The 22,650-nt window shown below is 36.2% G+C and overlaps 2 protein-coding genes across 3 annotated transcripts in view; both read right to left on the bottom strand.

Annotated features, from left to right (window-relative positions):
* The window catches only part of LOC134539194 (esterase E4-like), a 333,286-nt gene extending 325,082 nt beyond the window's left edge, over positions 1-8,204 (bottom strand). The window contains exon 1 of the mRNA XM_063380966.1: positions 8,110-8,204. The gene's annotated coding sequence lies outside the window, so the exon portion shown is untranslated. The remainder of the gene's footprint in view (positions 1-8,109) is intronic.
* A 5,332-nt stretch (positions 8,205-13,536) lies between these two features.
* LOC134539222 (KH domain-containing, RNA-binding, signal transduction-associated protein 3-like) overlaps positions 13,537-22,650 on the bottom strand; it is a 283,653-nt gene continuing 274,539 nt past the window's right edge. The window contains exons 5-7 of one of the 2 annotated variants that reach the window (XR_010076280.1): positions 21,593-21,660; positions 16,957-17,162; positions 13,537-14,840 (exon numbers count right to left, since the gene is read on the bottom strand). Coding sequence is in view for 1 of the 2 variants with exons in the window: in XM_063381013.1 (XP_063237083.1) it covers positions 17,056-17,162; positions 21,593-21,660 (175 nt within the window). In the remaining variant the exon portion in view is untranslated. Of the gene's footprint in view, positions 14,841-15,476; positions 17,163-21,592; positions 21,661-22,650 lie in introns of those variants that run through there. The other variant, XM_063381013.1, reaches the window with a different exon arrangement.

The following is a 22,650-nucleotide window of genomic DNA, read 5'->3' as shown; positions in this document are numbered from 1 at the left end:
GCTCCGGCCATGCGCGGAAACACGCACAGAGTCATGTACCACTGTAGAGATGATCACGAGCCAACATGCGTGGTGTGAGTGTTTCTTGAAACACGCGAGCCTCGTGAGTCACGGCATGACATGAGTCACGGCATGACATGAGTCACGGCATGACATGAGTCACGGCATGACATGAGTCACGGCATGACATGAGTCACGGCATGACATGAGTCACGGCATGACATGAGTCACGGCATGACATGAGTCACGGCATGACATGAGTCACGGCATGACATGAGTCACGGCATGACATGAGTCACGGCATGACATGAGTCACGGCATGACATGAGTCACGGCATGACATGAGTCACGGCATGACATGAGTCACGGCATGACATGAGTCACGGCATGACATGAGTCACGGCATGACATGAGTCACGGCATGACATGAGTCACGGCATGACATGAGTCACGGCATGACATGAGTCACGGCATGACATGAGTCACGGCATGACATGAGTCACGGCATGACATGAGTCACGGCATGACATGAGTCACGGCATGACATGAGTCACGGCATGACATGAGTCACGGCATGACATGAGTCACGGCATGACATGAGTCACGGCATGACATGAGTCACGGCATGACATGAGTCACGGCATGACATGAGTCACGGCATGACATGAGTCACGGCATGACATGAGTCACGGCATGACATGAGTCACGGCATGACATGAGTCACTTCAAAGGGCAAGCACCGCCTGAATATTTAAGGGCCCTGCTTACCTGGGCATACACACGGTGTTTAGATCTTCGAGGGGAAAAAAAAAAAACACGCTATTTGAAAACTACTCGAGATATCAAAGTGGAGTTTGTAGACGAAAAACATTTAAGGATACACCCGAGGACGGATGATTAGTTGTTTTCCCGTATTTCGGTTTTATAGACTGAATTTTTAGAAAATTGAAAATGGCCTAAACGCGTTAATTCAAGAATAATATTTAGGCAGGAAACTCCCACAAAAGTTACTAACAAATACACTCCTGACTAAGGTGATTGTTGAATGAATTTTTTTTTCATAAAAAAATTAATTAAATATTTATTTGTAGTACATATCTTATTTTCTTGTTGAGAGATTTACATGCGACTTGTTCGGTACTCATGTTGTTCCGCTAGCCCTGAGAATACAATATTACCTTCTTGTTAAACAGAATTATACTTGGGTTTTAAAAAGAATTTTTTTTTAAATTTTTTCCCTATTTTCATATATTTATCACAACCGGCATTATTTTAAAGAATTATACTTTAAATTTCGCAACTGATTTTCGTATTTTAAGTTTATTTGGTCGTTACCGTCACACTTAATTTGTAATGGTTTGAAATTTAAAAAAAAAAAAAAAAAAAAGCCTACAGTGTTGATTTTTGACGCGTCATAACACAAATTGTAATGCAAAATCTTTAAAGAAAATATGGCCGAACATTAAGAAAAATTAAAGAAGACCCATTCATTTTTCAATTTGTAGTTCATCCCGCTAAAAGTGTGTGCAACAAAACTACATCACTCAGAAAAAAAACGTCAAAAATGTGCGAACGTCACGTACACCAGTTGCGAACAACTGACACGAGGTCAAAGACAAAACTATCCGGCTCTCCGATAAATTGCTTTCAGCCAGGTTTTTTTTGACATGAATATAAAAAATGTCTTTAATCTCGGGTTGGGTGTCACTTCTGCTGAGAATTCGACACCGCTTTAACACTCGTAAACCATGAAAGCTACAGAGTTAAAGTAAATGTATCTTAGGCCCAGCGCACAAGGGGCAACTGTTTTGAGACGAAGGTTGCAAACCAGTTGAGGTAGCAACCAGTTTGCAACCAGAACGAAACTTCTGTCCGCACACTGACAAGACTGATTGTGGATCAGTTGGTGTTAATTCGAGCAGTGCAGTTGGTTTCCAGTGTTTGCTATGTCAAATTCAGATTCAGATGCGGATGACATTGTTAATTATTACCAATTGTTACAGTTAATAATCATTAGTAGAGCGGTTTGATAATAATTTATGAGTGTGCCATATTCAAGGTGTCTACCCGATCTAGTAAATGAAATTCCCTGATTTTTACAGGTTTTCCAGGTCTAAAACTGAATTTTTCTAGGTTTTCTTTAACACAATTACGACAACTGCATAACAATACATTGATGGGTTTCAAAGTATTTCAACTTACTTAAATTAGTAAAAATATTACCTTCTTCTAGACGTGGCCAAAGTTACTCAATTGATGGCAAATAAAACATGCTGCTACAAATATTTCACACACTTACTTTTGCAAAAAAACATTAGTAAAAGGAAGCTCCCGTCAATTTCGCAGTGACTCAACTTTTGCGTCTATAGCACTTGCTTCAGAACAAGCCAAATCCAACACTCGAGCCTTCTTAAACTGCAATGCCTTGATCTCGTCAACTCTTCTTTTTTCTGCCTTCTTCTTGTCTGTAGCTTCCTTTTCTTTTTGTTTTGTTTGCAGGGCTTCCTTACGCCTACAACTAGCATTTCTTACATACTGTAACATGGACTTGATGATATCAACATGCTCTACACCTCCAGAACGTTGAACAAAGTCATACACTTGTATTTGTGCAATCAGTGTTTCTTCCTGAAAGTTTTCAGTCAGCAGATTAGAATTCACTGAAAATCCTCTTTCCAATTATGCATTTCCATCATCATCCTCACAAACTTTAGAAGGCCTGTTTTGAAAATTACTGTATGTGCCTTAAGAATGAGCATCCACAAGTGATCAAGGCGCCCATCTTCTCGAGAAAAAGACGAGAACAGTGCTTCAGAATTTTGCGAGGAACATACCAACTGATATGATCAATCAATGTTATCAGCTTCTTGTCCTGATAGCCACCTGTTTCGAAGACATTATAAACTGTACTTCACACGCTGCTTCCTCACACCTGAATTTAAAGCCATAGACGGACATAAGCAGGAAATTCCTTTGGTAAGTTTGTACCTTAGGGGACTTTTGTCTTGAAGTTTTTTTACCATAACCTTTGGACAAGTCCTAACATCATTTTTCAGTAACAGGACAGACTTTTCTGGTACTTTCTCTTTCTTGATGGCATGGCGTACTGCATAACCCAACTTAATATTGTTAGCAGTCAATAGATTTTCCTGGTTATCTGCATCCAATCGAGATACATTGCGTTTTCCCCTAAAGCTCTTCAGTACCTCTGGTTTCAAAAACTTTCCTGCCAAAGCTAATAAAATGTCTACCAGTGAATCATACAGAAAAGGTGCCATGGGTGCTTCACTTTGGAATATTGTAAGAAACAATTCCAGCTCTGATGCCAAAGAGTGGAAGAATGTAAATTTTACTTCTAGACGATTATCTTCAAGAGCACTTTTCAGTACATTGAAAGACAGATGAAATAGAAACTTCACTAACAAATTTCTTTGGAACATTGCAAGAAACAATTCCAGCTCTGATGCCAAAGAGTGGAAAAATGTAAATTTTACTTCTAGAAGATTATCTTCAAGAGCACTTTCCACTACCTACATTGAAAGACAGATGGAATAGAAACTTCACTAACAAATTTCTTTAGGTGGGGTAGCCTAATGTTTTCATGGAACGCTCAGCAACTGCAGTATTTTCTAACCATATTATTGCACAAAATTTCTTGGGAAAAAGCTCTGCTCTAGTTATTCTAATGTAATCTGCCCTCCTTGCAGGTACATTCTTAAACAAAAAGTAACTGTGCCTCAAAAAACTAACAACGTCCCATTGTGTAGCAGAAATTACAGTTTTGAAAGCACCATGGACTGTATGAAGCCCACAGCTACTAATTTCTAGCAACGATGGCGAATCTTCACCAAAAGTGTCTGTGATATGTATTTTCAAAGCTAACAAAAATGCCCAGTTTACGTTGGGGGCATCCATATTTACTTAAAATTAAATGCACCTGTCGGTGTAATCCGAGCGCGGGAAGCACATGCCGCAGCACATACGTCAGCAAGATAACAGACCAGCTTGAACCAGTTTGTATCACGTGATTCAACGCAACTTCCGAATCCGATGGTAAATAAAAGAAAATGGACGTGGGAACTGTTCGTTATTTGCCATTCAAAAATAAAAATGGGAGGGGATACACTTGATGCTACGTCAATGCAAGCTGATCAATAAACAAAAAGGTATTGCCAACTACAACCTACCAAACAAAAATACCCTTATTTTTCCCTGATTACAAAATTCCCTGATTTGTCCAGGTTTTCCAGGGTCAGTAGACACCCTGCATATTTCACTACTCTGGCCCATCTAGAAGTGCCTATACATTTTGATAGTTCAATCAGTAATACTTGTGGCTTTATTATAGTAGATACCAGTGGCGAGGCGTGAGGTTTACATGAGGGGAAGCAAAAACTCCGTTCACACCAAAACATGATGTAGTTGGGGGGGGGGGGGGGGGGGTCTGGCGGCTCTCCGCCGGGAAAATATGGATTTCAAGGTACAAAATGGTGCTATTTAAGTAGTTTTCTTAACTGAACATTGACTATTCCACAGGTAGAAAAATTGACATTTTTTTTAATACATTATTTTTGAAAAATAATGATTGACTTACATTATTCTGATAGTAAAATACCTACTCTACATTACTTATATACTAAGTGGGAGTGTAGTATCATCGTACGCCCACAAATCCCCCACGCACTGCCAGCCAACAGCCCGCGGGAGAGATGCGCGCGCCCCGAGAGACGACCGCCGACTGAAACGCGACATCGCCACCTGCCGTGCCGAACTGTACCGGACATAGCCGAAGCAGTCGGCGGAAGAATTCCACCGTCTGCTTCGGCCATGTTCGCTCCAGTTCGGCAAGAAAGCGTTACCTTCGTAGCTTCTACCACGTATTTTTCCAGCCAATCCCCTCCCTGAACCTTTGTACCATGCCACCCCCCTTCCGAAAGAAAACTACTGCGGCAGCCTTCCTGATGAAAGCGATACCAGCGCTTCTAAACCTAGCAACGCTTCTAAAACAGCATGTTTTGTGTGTCAACGAGTTCTTTTTTTATAGCGCACAGTATTGGGTCCCAAGAAGATAGTGTAAAAAATACATACACTTAACTGCACGAGCCAAAGTAAAATACTATTTTGAATAAAATATTTATTTAAAAAATACAATGTCTGGAAACAGCCTGGGCAAGCACTGCTTGCCTTGCTTGCCCTGACGAGACGCCACTGGTAGATACACATAACCATTGCTAACCTGATAAAATTTGCTCACCTGACATATTTAATTGGGCGGCCACCTCTTGCCATGCTTTCTCTGTCACTTATTTTCTTGAATATCCCGGAAGTTTATAGTTGTGAAGTACCCACTTCATGTTTCTCCACCTCTCCTACGAAATTTAAATTAAATTCTGGATCACTCATGTTGTCATTGAAATTAATAATAAGCACCTCTGAAATAAATAATAAACACCTCGTGGTTTCGTTCGACTGAAGTTTGCAATGCATCTGCGACCGCGGATCCACGGTCGCGTACAACTGGTTTGAGACTGGTCTCAAACCGATCGCCTCGTGTGCGGTTCCCCGTCCCCGTGCGCTGCCAAGGTCACAAAACAGTTGCGAGCTCAACCGTTTTGCAACTGTCGTCACCAAATAGTTGCTCCGTGTGCGCCGGGCCTTAGTAGCACAGACTTTGCTAGTGGTCGTTACGTATGACTCACCCGGTTAATTTGCAGTGATGACGTAATGAGCGTTGTTGGGGAGCGTCAAATAGGAAGTCAGTGAGAGCTGTGACTGCGAAAAGCAATAGACCGATTTGCGTGATCCAAACTTTAATTCGCTCATGGGTGAGCGCTGAGTTGAACTAGTTGAGTGGAATAACTATAGTTACTAACTTTAGTAATGGAGACATTTAATCGCAAAATGCCTAAGCTGAAACCTGTTATGTGTGGAGAAAAGGAGGAAAACAAGCGATATCGCCCGAGCAGAAACAATTAAAAATGCAGAAAAGTGTCTCATGTATCGAATGAGGCAGAGAGTAGCCGAGAGAAACGAGCCAGTGGGGCAAAACGAGCCCCGAACGAGGCGAGGAATTTTCGCTCGAGCGAGCCTCAGCCGTCCGCCTCGCGAGAAGCGACGGGGAATGCAGAACATTGTTTTTGTCGAGATAGGATTTAAGCAGGCCGTATGAAACTACGTCTCTTGACTGCCAGTAAGCCATCACTGATCTAGGCCATGGCATTTCCCTCTTAAAGACCCCCGCAAACGATCAGACCAGTTCCCAATTCGGACTACTCAGTTAGAACTGACAGTTCGGACTGGACTGGACTGAACGCACGAGCAGTCTTGTGGTTTCTGTCGCTGTTGGACGTATCGTTTCCTTGTAGAATATGGAAGAAACTTAGGATGTCGCAATTGCAGTTGCACTATCAGTTATAAAAAGACAAATGAAATAGTAAAGCAACAGAAGAGTACAAATAAAGATGTCTACCACGACACTCGGCTGATGGACTGACAGTTTGGACTGGCGAGACGCTGTTCCCACACACGGTAGTTCGGACTGAGGGCTCTCTAGTCCAAAGTCCGATTTGGTGGGAAACCATCAGCTCGTCAGTCCATCAGTTCCGATTGATCAGTCCAAAGTTCTTGCTCTCACACACGGCAGTTCCGACTGTTCAATTTAAACTGATAAGTCCGAATTGACAGTTCGGACTGATCGTGTGTGTGTGTGTGTGTGTGTGTGTGTGTGTAGGGGGTGTTTTATTGGATTCTATTACTAAAGCTTAATTATGAGCACAAAAAAATTAAATTTTAATACAATTTTCTACCAACCTACGATGGTTTAAAATCCAATTAATGAGAGTTCAGGGTTACAAACCTTAAAAGTTTTTTGAAAAATAAAAAATACCGTTATTAATTTCAGTTTCTTTGCATTACCTACATGAACTCGCTCAGACGCTGTTATTACGGTAACGACCGCATTTAAAATGAAGCCAAGAACTTTGAAACTAATTTCAAGACAACTTGTTTGAAAATCGCCTAAGGTAATTAATTGGCCAGGTACAACACAGGGTTTCAATTAATTTTCTCTCGTACCCGTTTCCCAACAGTGCTTCAGGTCTTACCAGTATGCACAGCAATTCAATTGACCTACATAACGTTAAAAATCATCCCGCAAATACGAAAGTATTAAATGGCGATATGAATGCCAGAATCAAATTCTTTATAAAGGCTTACGTGCGTACTGTGTTTTAAACGTTATCTTTTATCATTTCAGAGTATATAAAATTATAATATAACACAATTTAAATTGCATTCAAAAGTTATAAAAGTATTAATTACCGTTTATGAAAACAAGTTTAGCAGTACATGCATTAGAGTGTAGTGTTTGAAGGTGGATACAAATAGCGTTAAAGCTTTCGTGGCATTTAACTTATCTAGGCTTCTGGGTTGAAACATCTCTAGCATTAAGAACCTAGCTGCAAGAAAAGCAGACCCATTCTTACCAACTGCTAAACTAAAAGAGAAATAATGAAGTTGCACTTTTATAATACAAAAAAAAATATTAATACGATAAAAGAACACTACTTTTAAAATTTACATATGTTTATATGCAGTTATTGCACAAAAAAAATTGAGTACATTTGCCTACAAACAAATTGCAAAATGAAAAGAAGGGCGTAAAGGGGCCCACCTAGTTACAGGTGTAGTTCCGTTAGTGAGGCAGGATAAGTGTGACGTTCGCTAGTGCTTCTAGCACGGTATCACCTCTAAGCGCGCAATATTTTCATCGTGAATTTTTTTTTGTTCATAGTAAATAAATATGGCGGTGTTGATAAAAAGGATACTAATGGTCAATTAGGTTAGGTTAGCTACATTATAAAAACTTTAAAACATTGTGGACGGTTGATTTGGTTAGAATAGCTAAATAAAAGATACGGAAAAAAAAAGCATGAACTTCGGGGTTTTGGCTCTCTCGTCTGTGAAACGGAGGATTCCGTAGACATGTTTGTTCTGACCAAAGTTTACGAGTCAATTTTTTTTTATAGCGTGAAACGCCTCGCTGTATGTTGAATGCTTGTCAAGTGTTGTTTTTACATAAGAAGGGGGGGGGGGGAGGGGGAAGCTTACCTCCGGCTGGTGCGCACTGCTGCCCCATTTCCCACGTCCGTCGCCGTCTGCCACAGCGACACGTCATCCTCAGCTCGCGGCTGGCACTTCACTGTCTCGCCTCGACGCACGCATTCTGCCACCAGCTCCTGTTCCTGTCTCGACGTGCGCTGTTGCCAGGTGTACGCAGAGCGCACGAGTCCCAGAGGGTCGTTACAACAACGCCGAACGTACAACAACGCCGAATACCATAACGCCGAAAAATGATTTTGCGGGGAAGGGGAGCCACAGGAGCAAAATGAAAAACAACTGAATTAATTTCTGTGCTAACTTTACCTAACTTAACCTTTGTGGCAGTCCTGCAATGACATTTTTCGGCGTTAATGTATTTCGGCGTTGTGGTAATTCGGCGTTGTGGTACACAGCAGTTATCTAGCTGTCGGCGTTGTGGTAAATTTTGACATTCGGCGTTATGGTATTCGGCGTTATTGTACGTTCGGCGTTGTGGTATTTCGGCGTTGTGGTGCGTCCCGAGTCCCAGACACTACATTTTTTTTTTTTTTTAACGTAATGAAAAATATACTCAAAACTTTACCTGAGACATCTTGTTGAGAGGCTAGTTTTTGAATGAGAATTTTGGGATTCAGTTTTACATCTTGATTTCACAAAGAGCATTGGCTGATAATATTCAATATCTACTTCTCAGGATATGCTAATGAAAGACGCCGTACTGGGTTCGACCTTTTTTTTTGTCAAAACATTTTTGATATAATTTTAACATTAAAAAAAACTTGGGTTTAAGCATGACAAATAGTTTAATTGAATGACTGACTGCTAAAAAAAGATTCTCCTAAGAAATAATAATTGGTGTTTAGCGTTTCATTATAACTTTATTGTCAAAATTACTACAACTGTAATAATACTGTCAATAAGCACGATTGGATGGTTAATAAAAATCAACAAAATATTAAATTCCTATAATAATTAATGATTGTATACAATATAAGGTTTTTAAGGTAAGGAAGCTGGATATTATAAGTCTTACAACAATGGGCGCCATTTCTCTGTACTACGAGTTAAGTGTGAAACGATATAAAACGGAAATGTCTGCAAACACCTAGCTAAGACAAAGGTCACAGTGCCTTGCAACAGTTATTCACTTCATTTCAGTGAGTGTACAATGAAAACGAAACAAAAAAATTGAGCTAGTATTTCAGTACTAGTCAGTGACGTGTAACATCTGGTGTGTAAAAATTAACTTAATCGAAACTCAAGACATGAAATTTAACGTAGAATTCTAAAAAAAAAAAAAAAAAAAAAAAAAAAAAAAAAAAGTTAGGCGTGATAAATAAAGGCAAATTGTGTTTTCAACTATATTTCTGTACGCGAATAACAAGTAGTTTTCGCACCCGCCGCAAAAATTTACTGACTGAGCAGTAAAGTCGACTATCGAATAATTCGATTTGCAGAGCGAAATGTAAACTATATAATTAAAAGGCTCCAATAAAAGCTAAAAAAAAAACCTTGAAAAAGAAAGACTAAAACCCGGTTTAGGAACTGATTTTCGAAAAAGAATTTTATCAAAATACTGCCCTTATTACTAAAATTCATAAAACCGTTAATATTATAAATTTACCTTTGTATTTCTGAAATATTGGTTACCACCATCCGCCACAGATGGCAGCACCGTGGTTGTTACACATTTCCGTTCCATTCCCGAAATTACTTCCACCAAATGGCCGTATACCGAGAGCTAAGATGTTACACATAAACAAAAAAAAAAGGGTCGTTATGTCATTTTTGTATTTAGAAACATGTCCTACGTCAAAACATTTATTACTAAAAAAGAGTAAATTCCTCACAAATGTCGCTTTCTGAATATAGAAAAGTAAATAACATAATATCGTACGTTGTTTCATTGACTTATAATCGATAATCTGGTGATACATTTTTCGTGCTTAAACAATCTACATCGTTCACATCGGTCGATTTAAACCAAAGGAAATTAAATTCACTGGCTGATCTACAATGACACCACCAGGTTTTTTTTGTTCGGGCGAGATTGGGCCAGTCCAGACGACGTCGGATTCCGTAGACCGAGAGAGACCATACCCTATTAAGGTGCGTCTAAGCTGGACACTTATTTGTCATGACACAAATGTCATGTGTCTTGAGTAAAACAATCAGTGCCAGATGATATTTGTATCTGCGATTAAGTGTCCGAGAGTTCCTTTCCATCAGAATGTTTTAGACCTATTTGTACTGGACAGTTGAACATGTCAGCTGCAAAAATGAAGCTACGAGATGAAATGTAGGAAAATGGGGTTAAATATGACGAGAAATAATAAATAAGAAAAAGTTACTAAACCATACTTCAGGGGTGTTACAGTATTTAAATGAACTGCATTTTTAAAACACAGCATCAAATCGAGTATAAAGTACTATTTAATCACATTCAATCATATATTTATGTTTTAGCACATCTAGGTTACATTGGTAATTTTAGTAACTAAATATTATATAAATGTAGGGAAAAAGGAGGGGGGGGGGGGGGGGGGATTTTAAACACACAACTGCGTCAATTAAAAAAAATTGTCTTCAGTTCCTAGCCCAGATTTTTTTAAATTATTGTTTGGAATGCTTTTGCAGATTTTTTTCCTATTTATTTTTTGCGTTGTTGTGATATATTTCTCCGCTAGTTCTTTCAAAGCTTCATGTTTCTTGCATCAGTAACATCTCACAACATTGGCCTTGCTTCACAATCATTTATGAGTTCACTCTACTTTATATCACTTCACCATTTTTTCTTTGACATTGCATTCACGAATGCTCAAGAATTGTCAGACACTTCTTTCAAAAGTTTAAAACTCTTGAACTGAAGCCATAAATATACGAGATGCAAGCATTGCCCAGAATGTGTGTTCAACTTGATTCCAACTTGCATGCATTAAGTATTTGAAATATTGAGGAATAAATGCCACACTCAATACACGAAGCATTTGCACTCGAGAGTAAAAAAAGTCTCGACATTTATTGCAGGAGTTCAAGTTTTTTTAGGTCTCTGGTTGGTCAGAGTTTACACTTTGCACAAGAAATATGAAAGTGTCAGACAGATGTTCCGTAAAGTGTAAAGGGGCCTTAACGCCATCATGATAGAACGTTCGTATGGTTCCGGAATCAAGGGTGCTCTATGCTGGAATCACAACAGCGCGATAGACGCGACGCGACGCGACGCGACAGGGAAATGTCGCGGTACTGAGAACACACAATGTTTCTCTGGCCATTATATACCCACCGCATATACCACAAAGCCACCGAAGGTCTACAATTATTTTCAATCGACATGTGATATAGAATTATGTTGTAAGTTATCTAAATTTAACTTTCACTGTGCGTCAACGTATTAAAAAATTTCGCAGATAAATTGATTAAACGAAATAAAAAAAAAAAATCTAATTGTAACAAAATACAAATTCACAAGTCCAACCATCATTCGAAAACAAAATTCTGACACACGTTAAAAATAATGTCGCGCCCACACCGCGATGGAAACGGAAAGTTTATCGCACATAACGCCAATTGTGCGTTGAACGTAATTGGCTAGGAACAGTTTCGTCATCAGCGTCGCGCTATTGAAGATTCCAGCATGACGCAACTATTTTCACTCTTACAGGTGCAAGTTTGCGCTCACTTGCGTGCCTCAAAAGGAGGACGCACCACAACGCCGAACGTACAATAACGCCAAAAACCATAACGCCTAATGCCAAATTGACTACAACGCCGGCAGCTAGAAAACTGCTGTGTACCACAACGCCGAAATACATTAAAGCCGAAAAATGTCATTGCAGGACTGCCACAAAGGTTAGGTAAGGTAAGGTAAGGTAAGGTAAGGTAAGGTAAGGTAAGGTAAGGTAAGGTAAGGTAAGGTGAGGTGAGGTAAGGCTAGGTTAGGTTAGGTTGTGGTACATTTTTCGGCGTTACTGTATTTCGGCGTTGTGGTACACATCAGTTTTCTAGCTGTCGGCGTTGCGGTCAATTTGGCATTCGGCATTATGGCATTCGGCGTTATTGTACGTTCGGCGTTGTGGTAACGACCCCCTCAAAAGTAGGTTTCTCAGTCTCGGGTTATTTTTTCCGTGAGAAAACTGATGCAGTTTACACCAAATATGTATTTTTTATCTAAACACATCGGACATTTGCAAAAAGGTAGACAGTGAGTAGGCTAATGCAATGCAGCTTAAGGTCCGTTCCACAAAGACAGGGAAACGTAAAAACGGACACAGATCACGGAACCGCAAGACATTTACATTTCACTCACATCACTTACATACCATACGTACGTTCATACCATAAAAACACATAACTTTAATACCATAAATACTCACTCATTTCATTTCTTGAGAGATGGAGCAAGGTGGCATCCAGACTTCCAGATTCAGTATTCCATTGTTACCTTAATCACTCAGAGAACAGACTATTCCTTTTCAGACATCATCTATTTGTGAGTCTGTGTAATTCCGCCAATTTATATGGCAACAGATCCACTTCTAACATCTGCAAGATTTTAAAATGCCAATAATAGGACCAGATAGTTCCCGACAAGCCCATAGTGGACTTCAATCTAATGGCAAACCAGTTAGAAAAACAAAGGCCGAAAATCATGTGCAAACCATCCAACATGTGTAACCAATTCACCAGCTGACGAAAAAAATACACATGCTTGAGTGGATCAAGGACGGTTGAGACTAGTGTGATTGTCAAACTCATGGAATTTTCCACGCCATACTATTTTGTATTTATTTTGTTTCAGTCTCTAAAAAAAATGTAAAACATAATAAACCAGATCAGGCAGACAATCTAAGCTGCATAAGCATGGGCAAAATAAAATGGTGTTGATTACAGTCAAGTGTTAAACTTTGGAATGGAAATAAAAGGCTTCACTGTAAATGCATCCCAAGCAGGTCTTAAAGGTACTTGAAAATATATAAAGGGACAAAATAAGCTTATAAATACCATAAACATTTCAATAAATCATCTGCAAGAGAATCCGGTAGCAAAAATTTTTAAATTCAAAGAGCTAATCTCTTAGTGAGAGGTATGTGCCAAGAATAGAGTTAAAGGCTGATCCACACTGAAACCTCACATACCATGCTTCAGAAGATAATTTCAGGAGAGACGTATGTGCCTGGAGTTAAAATCAGTTGGGTCAATCTAGCGTAAAGACCAAGCATATGTCCCATGGTTAATCCCAGTCCTAGGTCTGAACACAACTTTCAATTCCTAGTATCAAACTATGTAACAATAATCAACATTGTACAATGTTTGTATACATGTACTTTTAGTTCATAGGTTTTTTTTTTTTTCATTTTATGGAAAAAAAAAATAATTAAAATATTGAGCACACTACTATTGTTTATTTAGGTTTTTCTAAACACTTTTTCCTTGACTTCAATTGTAAAGAAGGTCAACCAGTAAAAATATTCTCTTAGCCAGATAACATTTAAAAACATTTGAAACAAACAAAAACTTTTTAATTATTTTATTACAACACATTGAACAATAAAAATACATTCATTCACATTGCAAGACCACTTAGTTTCGTTGAACGTATAAAAATTTAGTCTTCTATACATTATGAATTTAAATAATAGTCTTTACAAAAGTTAACATGTAAATATATCTCCACGGAAAGTAGCTACATCTTAATGTATGTATATAAAATCTCAACATGTGAAGAAAGTCTTAGTAAAAGGGCTTCAGAGTTGAAAGCTTGGTCTTCAAAGTAGAAACAGAATACACTATACTACTAAATATATTAATTCTTCATCTGCCTTTTTACTATAATGGAAACAAATGCAAACTGGATTTTTATATACGGGTAGCAAATATTAATATTTATTTACTGAGTTCTCTGTTTAAATATTTGTTAAAAAAAATAAAATAATAATGAATTATAATTCAAACATTCTCCAATGGAGTCACGTCAAAGTTAAAGTTAAGTAATTTTTAAAATACATTATTTATACATAAAATTCAATTTACTACAATGTATTGTTTTTCCAAGTCCTCTTTCAAATAAAATTATAAACAGGAACTCATACCCTGTTTTTTTTTCCTTGATTGACTCCCACTTTTACACTTATTTATTATTTTGTTAGTTATACTTTCAACTACTGAAAATGTAAAATACATTATATTTATATAATACTCCATCAAAATTGTTTTTCTCATATAATTATTTACTTCCTCCACAAAATCTTAACACTTAAGAATGTATTAACACTCATTTAATATTTATCCTAACACAACTTTAAAATCTTAAACTTTTTTTAGCTATAATTAATCAAGCAATCACACATACAAAGTGTTTTTTTTATAAAGTTCAAGGAAGTACACATAAGCAGTACGTCTCCCCGATCCTGACAATGTTTTCGTTGAGTTGCATGGTCATGCATCTGGCATCTTCTTCGATATATCCTCATTGATAAGTTTTCTGTACGATAATCACAGCCTGGACCGTCAGAACACCGCTGCCTGAACTCACCACCAAAGAGGGAATGTTAAGTAACCAACAAACAGCAACAGATGCCGAATCGTTTTCGTCAACAGCTGTGGTCCACCAAATCCGCAAAGGGCCAGGTTGGGTTGGGCAAAGCGAGATCTCTCAAATGCTCTCCCAGCCAGAAAAGTTAGCAGAGATCCAAGTTATGAAACAGTCATTTTGTTCTCAATAATCTTGACCAAACCTCAAACTGTAAACAAAACACAGGAAAAAAAATATCAGTATAATATTTTGAAACTAATCAAATCTGCATTAACATACAAGATATCTGAATACTACTATTAAAAAAAAACATTATTTTAATTTTTATATGTATATTATTACTACATTAATGATATTTACTTTAGCTATGCTAACTATAAATTCATTTTTAAAAAAAGTTGTCTTCTTTTAAGCATGAGATGCATGAATTATTTATATAATGTGTTTATGATCCCTCTGTACTAGGTAAATGTATTTTTTTTTATTTTAATAAAATTTATATTTTCTGGTAGCTAGTTTTATCATTTAATGTTTGCAAATATTTATACACGCATTGTACATAATATTTTGGGTAGTTAGGAATTAAATTAAAGGGAAATAGGAATTTATAATTAGCATAATACAGAAAACACAACCTCTTTCTCAAACTACTGATTTAAGATAAATGTTGTTTACCTGTTAATTTTTTTTTTTTTGCTTCTTGGTGTATGGATCCGTTCTTTACTTAACTGTCTGGTGATTTTTAGTTTGAAGTGTCAATTTTTAATGCTGTGATTTACATATTTAGCAGTATAGAGGTTCCTGGAGTTGAACAATTAAATTACAATATTAAATCAACAACTCATTTTTGTAGACAACATCTTTATTAAGGGGCATCATTACTTGTCACAGAGATGAATTAAAAAAAAATAATACATGGCAAATAGCAAATTAAAATGCAAAATAAAATCAATATTATTTTTATCATGTCCGGTAACTGCTATTCTAGGTTATAACAATCATTATTATTATTATTAAACGTTAAGTTTAAGTTTTTAAAATTACATATAAATCTAAAGGTCCACATGTATTACAATGGACAGTGAATAAACATTACAATTATTTATGTATTTTCATTGTTTTCTTTTTTTTTTACATTCAGTAAAATATCCACATAGAGCATTTCTACTATTAAGCTAAGTAGCTTTTACTTTCATACACACACACATAAAAACCCAAAACCATTAAAGAAAAGAAAAATAATAAACATGAGCAAAACGTTAAATGCTGTCTCCACAAGAATCAAGTATGTTTGTGACGCATACCATTATGACACTAACTGGTAAGAAAAGCAAAGTTGTACAGAATATGTTTATGTATGTTGGCATTTCACAACTATTGCCACACCCCATACTAACTAAGCTACAAGGCAGTCTTGAAACACTGTCTTTACTAACAACCTACACAGAAATTTAAAAAGCCTAATGGTTATGTTTAAGTAAAATGAAAACTTATCTACTGGCAAAATCACTTTGCAACTCATGAGTGCTCGGAATGTCACCCAACACACATTCGTGAATAGAAATTTGGTCGCATCACACTCCTATGCACTCCACTGCTTTCCAAGACTCCGATCTGATTGTCTTTCCTCCAAAGATCAATAAATTTTGGTCCTGTCAGTATATCAGTCTCGAGAAATGGGCTTTTAATCTGCCGGAAATGTCCAGTGTACACAATGGAAAAGGAAAATCCGATAAAAAAGTTCTACTTAATTTTATCCACAATTATGTGATACAGGCTACAAAAATTTATCGATGAAACTTAAAAAAAAATTCTTTTCTAGGATATACTTGAAAACATCCATACAAATTTGTACATCTACAAATGACAATACACAATTCCCAAATAACTTGGTGAGTCTATGTTATTTCCTATTAAAAAAAACAAATGTCTCAAAAAGAGATGTTTAATTTAAAGATGAATACGAACTAAAAATAAAACAGAACTGACCATTAATTTAAGAAAAAATAATCATTAATAACCGCAAAAAATTTAAATTTAAGACTTGCAGAATGTTATTTTGGAGGACGGATTGAAGGGGAAGAACACAATTAATTAATTAATTAATTAATTAATTGTCTTAAGCAAAGCAAAAGTAAATGAACGAAGGAAAAAAAAATAAATGAACATAACACAAAATCTACAAAAAAAAAGAATTTGATACGTGGAGAATTGACACTGATAACACTTGCACACATTTCTTTTTTTTTTTCCCCCCCCTCAATATATCTCAAAATTAAAAGTTCCCTTGTCTGCAAATATGCTGGCGCCCTGCTTGCACTCACACTCAATCGGCTAAAAACACACTCGCGAGCGGCAGGCGGGCGGCTCACAGGTGGCTTCTGGCCGCTATTGGTGCAGCGCGTGACGGTGGAACGCACCAATTACTTGGTGGGCCGAGTGTATGGGGCGGGGCGAAACCGCGGTGCCCGGTCCGTAGCGAGTCCCGAGGTCGGAGCTTTGAACCCTTTCCATCGGTTGGTGGTGTCGTCTGCGAGCAAAAGGGGGACAGACAGACAGCGAAAACTAACTTTGCTTCTGTTCATTACAGCAATGTTTGTTACTCACTTTGGAAGAGATAACTGAAAGCTTGTTTATGATTAGAATGTATGGGTTATTTTGGTATTTAGTTTGGGAATGGTTATATCTGCGGCTGTTATCTGTATTTATGGCAATTAATGAAATAAAAAATAATAAATGCAATAAAAACACTCTGAGGTAGTGTCATACGACTAACCAATTATTATTTTGTATGGCTTTACTGCTTTAGAGAAAACATAATAAAGAAAGGAAAATTAAATGTTTAACATATAATACATTTTATAAAAACATACATACAGCAACCATAAAAAAAACCAAAAATAAGGAATATCTTGAAACTAATATCTCAATTTTAATGAAGTAGCAGTATTTTTCTTTACTTTCATGGTAGAATATAAATTCCGTTTTTCTGTGCTTATAAAATACATTAACATGAATATCATAGGCATATTTGAAGTATATGAAACAAACATTTGTGAAAACCTACTTAAATCTTCTAATGAGAACCACGTAAACCAATGCAACATGAGACACTGGCCAAATTCAAAAAAGTAAATATGCCTGAAGCGTAGTTATAAAGGCTATTTCAAAATTAAGCAAATCTGGTCTATCACTGAACACTATAAAAATGTATTTTTTTCGGGTAATATACACAAAAAACTGGGTACGGAAAGCGTATGAACAAAAATAGGGAGAACCAACTAATACTGCAATGACGATAGACTGCATTATTCCACATATAACCCAGCAAAAAAAGTTCATGTTACAGCAAATTCTCTAGAATACAGTAATCTCAAATTCTCTTCCCATGGGTTGACATGAGGAAACATACATGAGAAAATTGTTTCCACACCTGCGTTTGTTACTCGGGAGGCCTTATTCTCGCATCATACCACCATATTTATTTGTAAACGATTTCCAACAATATTATTCATGTACAAATAATAAATACCTTCAATAAGCCAGTCAACCTATTCATGGGAAAACAGAACTGTTCAGTAAGTGAAAATCAGAAAAAATGAAGAAGCTGACAAAATGATAGTCATGGGCTATGAAGACAAGCACCATAGCAACAAAAATTAAACTTAAATAAAAAAAAGTTAAACACACAAAAAGGTCAATCAATCATGACACCACCACAGTATAAAATTAAAATGAATAAATTGCTTTAGACTTTGGTCCTAATTTTTGTCTTAATAATTACTTTTTAAAGGATTTTTAACACTAAGCCATGCACAGAAACACTGTGACAAACATGGATATTACTAGATTATAATTCCTAAACATAAAAAAATTAATAGTTGTTTATGCATGAAAGTTATATGTTTATAGAGTTATGTTGCCTAATGGAACACTAGGCAGGTTAAATATTTTATTAGGAAAGACAAGAATAACTTTAAAATAATTATCATTTAGAGAGAATTTAGTATGATTTAGATATTTTATTTATATTACTCTTTGTTAAGTTTGTTATGCATTATTTATTCCACATCTACAACCAAAATTAAAATAATGTCTCATAGCGACCTGAATGTAAAAAGACAAAATTGACCAGATCTAAACTAGGATTAATATAGTTCTCTATTACACAAACACATCTAATAATTGAATCAATTATTTACTTGGAGCATTAATGAGTAGCTCTACCGCACATTGGAAACAGAGAATAACTTATTCCACAATAGTATATCCGGTCATTTATGATCGGTAAATATTTGACAAAAAAAAAAAATAAAAAATTTGATAATCAGACACCAACAACTGCAAAAAAAAATAGGCGATGAAACAAATTATTTTAACTTCAATCTTTAAAATTATATATATTTTAAATCTATATTAATGTAACAAGAGCAAAGTAACATTTTGAATACAAACAACGATTATTACTATTATGACAAATAAATAACTCCAACGCCAAACAATATCAGCATTAAGCTACGAGTGTATTATTGTGAAGCTCACTAAATTGTAACATGCCATTTTTTTTTTTTGGGGAAAATGGTAGGCCTGTAAGTTTATGTAGTGTGAATATGTACATATATATGATGAAGCTGTTCTTAATCATGACATTTTTCCAAAAAGCCATTGCTAAAAAACACACCTAAGCACCACCATTAATGCTGCAACAACAATTTCCTAATATGATCATTTTTCAGTAAATGGTGATCTGAATTGTTCTGAATTGTTTTCGTATGATTTTTTTTATAGAAAATATTGGGTGGGAGAGAAAATAAAAAAGAGAGTAGAAAGGACGTAATTAAATGACGCATTTGCAAGTACCAGCATTGCTCAGTCACAAGGAATTCAAAATAATAATAATAATCCTGTAAGAGGTGGTTTGAACTACTGTGACCATGGTGCACATACTGGTAGAATGTGAGAACCTAATCGGAGGTCATATTTAAATATTAGTTTTCATGGACTGTGTTTTTCTCACCCTTAGATGTCATACACGATTTCAATATTTTCATTGTGCGGAGTCTGAAAAAGAACGCTTTACAGCATTATGAATGTCTCAAACTGAATAAAGTGCCCAGTATGTTCACTGATTCTGCCTCCAAAGAATGTATGGAATCTTTGATACCGAACAACCAAGTGATCGTTTTCCCTAACATTTCCACATTATACCACAAACTCAGGACTAACAGAAAGTTAAATTCGCAGAGTAATCAATCAGTATGTTCATAGGAGATACTGCACAACCACACTGCAAAGTAAACATGCAACAATTATAAATCAACACAAAAAAACACCATGCATTATGATGGCACGTGTATGCCAATAAAAACATAAACTGAGCTGACACGCAATACCTACAGTAAAGTTGTTATCAAAATGGACTAATATTTAAGTTACACTCACATGCAACCATCTGTTTATTGGTTTTATTTTGTTCAAAAGTGTTCACAAGGTGCTAAAAGGAATGTAATGAAAAAAATGTGAGAGAGTCTTACAGTAGTCACCAGTAATGTGTAAGCATCTAGCCTCGGTAACAAGCAAATTCACGTGTTCTCATGTTGCAAATAAACTTATAATATGAAACTGGGACACCAAATTTAATGCAGAATTCTTAAAAATAATGCAGAGCATAATAAATATACGAAAAGTATTCATTTTAGGGAAAAACTGTAAAAAAAAAATATGTTTGCAACTTTAAAAATACCTATTATTTATAATCCAGGAAAAATTGTACTGGGACGAACATTGCATCAAAGATAGTTAACATTTTGATGGTTCCCTAAAGCGCATTACGAACGAGGTGCTAACTTTAAGGTATATTCCAAACTAAACGTTGCAGTCCAATAGATCCCAGCTTTGGACTTGATTTTTGACAAAGAATTCTATTAAAATACAGCCCTTGTTAAAATTCATTAACAGTTAATAATATAAAGTTTCCGAACATGTTAGAAGTTATTTATAGTTCTATGAAATTACTAAAATATTAAATGGAAACATTGTAAAACACATTACAACACTATGTTAATGTTAGTAAATTTGTTTTAGCTTAAGTTACTGAAATCAGTCAGTAAATACTTTCTGCAAACAAACCTCAACCTTACTGAGTTGATTGAACATTATTATTTTTTTAATTGAATGTAAATAAAAATGTTAAAAAAAATTGTGAGATTTCAACCACATCCCTTCAATAGGAATTTAGGAAGAAGACTATGTATTATCAACAGTAAAATTAAATTTTTATATGTAATGTATTTTTAAACTTGGGACCACTTTTTACAAGGACTATTTTAGTTTACCAAATATATTGCAGGGTAGTTTCACCATCATTAAGTTTAATTTGGCAAACCAATACGTTCAGTATGTATTCTAATTTATTATGAAAGTGACTATACATGGTTTTATGTTGATATATGCGGATCTGCCATTTTTGTGCCGCATTTCCGTTTCCCGACTTCTGATTTACTTACATGAAATTATTCTTACCAAATGCAAAATACTGAGAGCTAAGATGTTTACAAATCATTAAGTCTTAAAAAAAGTTTTTTGACTGATGTACGAGTTTTAAATAAGTATGTAAAAAAATAACAAACTAGCAAAAAATTCAGACAAAAGAAAAGTATTTTTGTAAGCAGTGTAAACTTTTCAAAACTATAACTCAACTTATCAGCCATACATGAACTGTACTAAATGAATCCCTCATATAATGTAAACAAATTTTGTTTCTGCAGGTGAAACAATGTTTTTAAGAGAAGCTTTTAAATGCGCTATACAGACAATGAGGAATATGTACAAAAAAAAGAAACCCCTGTAATATTAGGCTGAATTAGACTCTCATAAAAAAAAATTCCTGTACGTCAGGTGGTATCGAGGCACAGACTCATCAAACACAGTACTTGACGAGTGGCGAGGGCCCTAACTTACCTGGGTACGCATCCCCTGGGCTGTAGTAGTCAACGGGTCCCTCATCGTAGTCATCATAACCGGAGTACCTGCACACAAACACCACAACGTGCCGGACAGAGGCACCACACAGGCAGGAAACTCACAGGACCACTAGCCACTTGTTGCACCCAGATCTTAACCCTAAATGAAGACAAGTTGTATTTCCTGAAAATTACGTGCAAAAATAGTTCTAAAATCACTCAAAATGCCTTTTAAATCTTCTAATTACTAGAATAACTGAGCCCAACGGAAAAAAAAGAGCTATTTCTCAAAGCTTGATAAAAAAATTAAAACTTGTTAGTTAATGCTGAAAAGAGATGGACACGTAAAATAATGCCAAATAACACAGCTGTGATGAAAGTGTAAGCTTTTATTTGCAAGGCTTCTGTGAAAATGGCTGCAGAACATGAAATATTTTTTTTTTTTTTTTTAAGTCAGTTCCAGACTGAAAACCTGCGTCCAATTTTGAACCTGACGTGGTTATGTTCAGGCAAATTAAGAGTTCTCATTCGCCAAATTGGGTGTGGAAAGAGCTTTTATCATCAACCATAGCTAGTCAAAATGTCTTCGGCAGTCGTCTCTACTTCCGTGGGCAACCGAAAAATCACTATTACAGACGTTGCAGAATAAGTGATTCTCAGACACAGATGAACGTGAAAAACACGGCCATTCACTTGCATAAATGTCCCGGTATTTTTGTAATAAAGGTGTTCTTTTGCTAGTACTTTCACTCCGCACAGCATCACGCTTCATTGTATTTTCAATGCCACTCTTAAACGGTAAAATAAGTGACGCGTAGCCCACGCAATCCAAACATAACGGCCATGTTTACAGTTAACTCGAAAAGGACGCCAAGACTGCTTGAAAAAATCGCCGCAACAGCGCTACTATTGCAAGATATCGACAGCGATAACTATCGTACTCACAGCGTCACCGATATCGTTCTATAGTAAACAAATATCACTTAACCGGCTTTTTGTGGTTTTTGTAAAAAAAAATCCGTAATACTTTCTTACCGACCCGTAATTCAGTAATAT

This window comes from Bacillus rossius, chromosome 15, assembly GCF_032445375.1.
Source record: "Bacillus rossius redtenbacheri isolate Brsri chromosome 15, Brsri_v3, whole genome shotgun sequence".
In the NCBI taxonomy this organism is placed as follows: domain Eukaryota; kingdom Metazoa; phylum Arthropoda; class Insecta; order Phasmatodea; family Bacillidae; genus Bacillus; species Bacillus rossius.
Note: the sequence above shows the minus strand (reverse complement) of the source record. Positions and strands in the feature narration are given on the sequence as shown.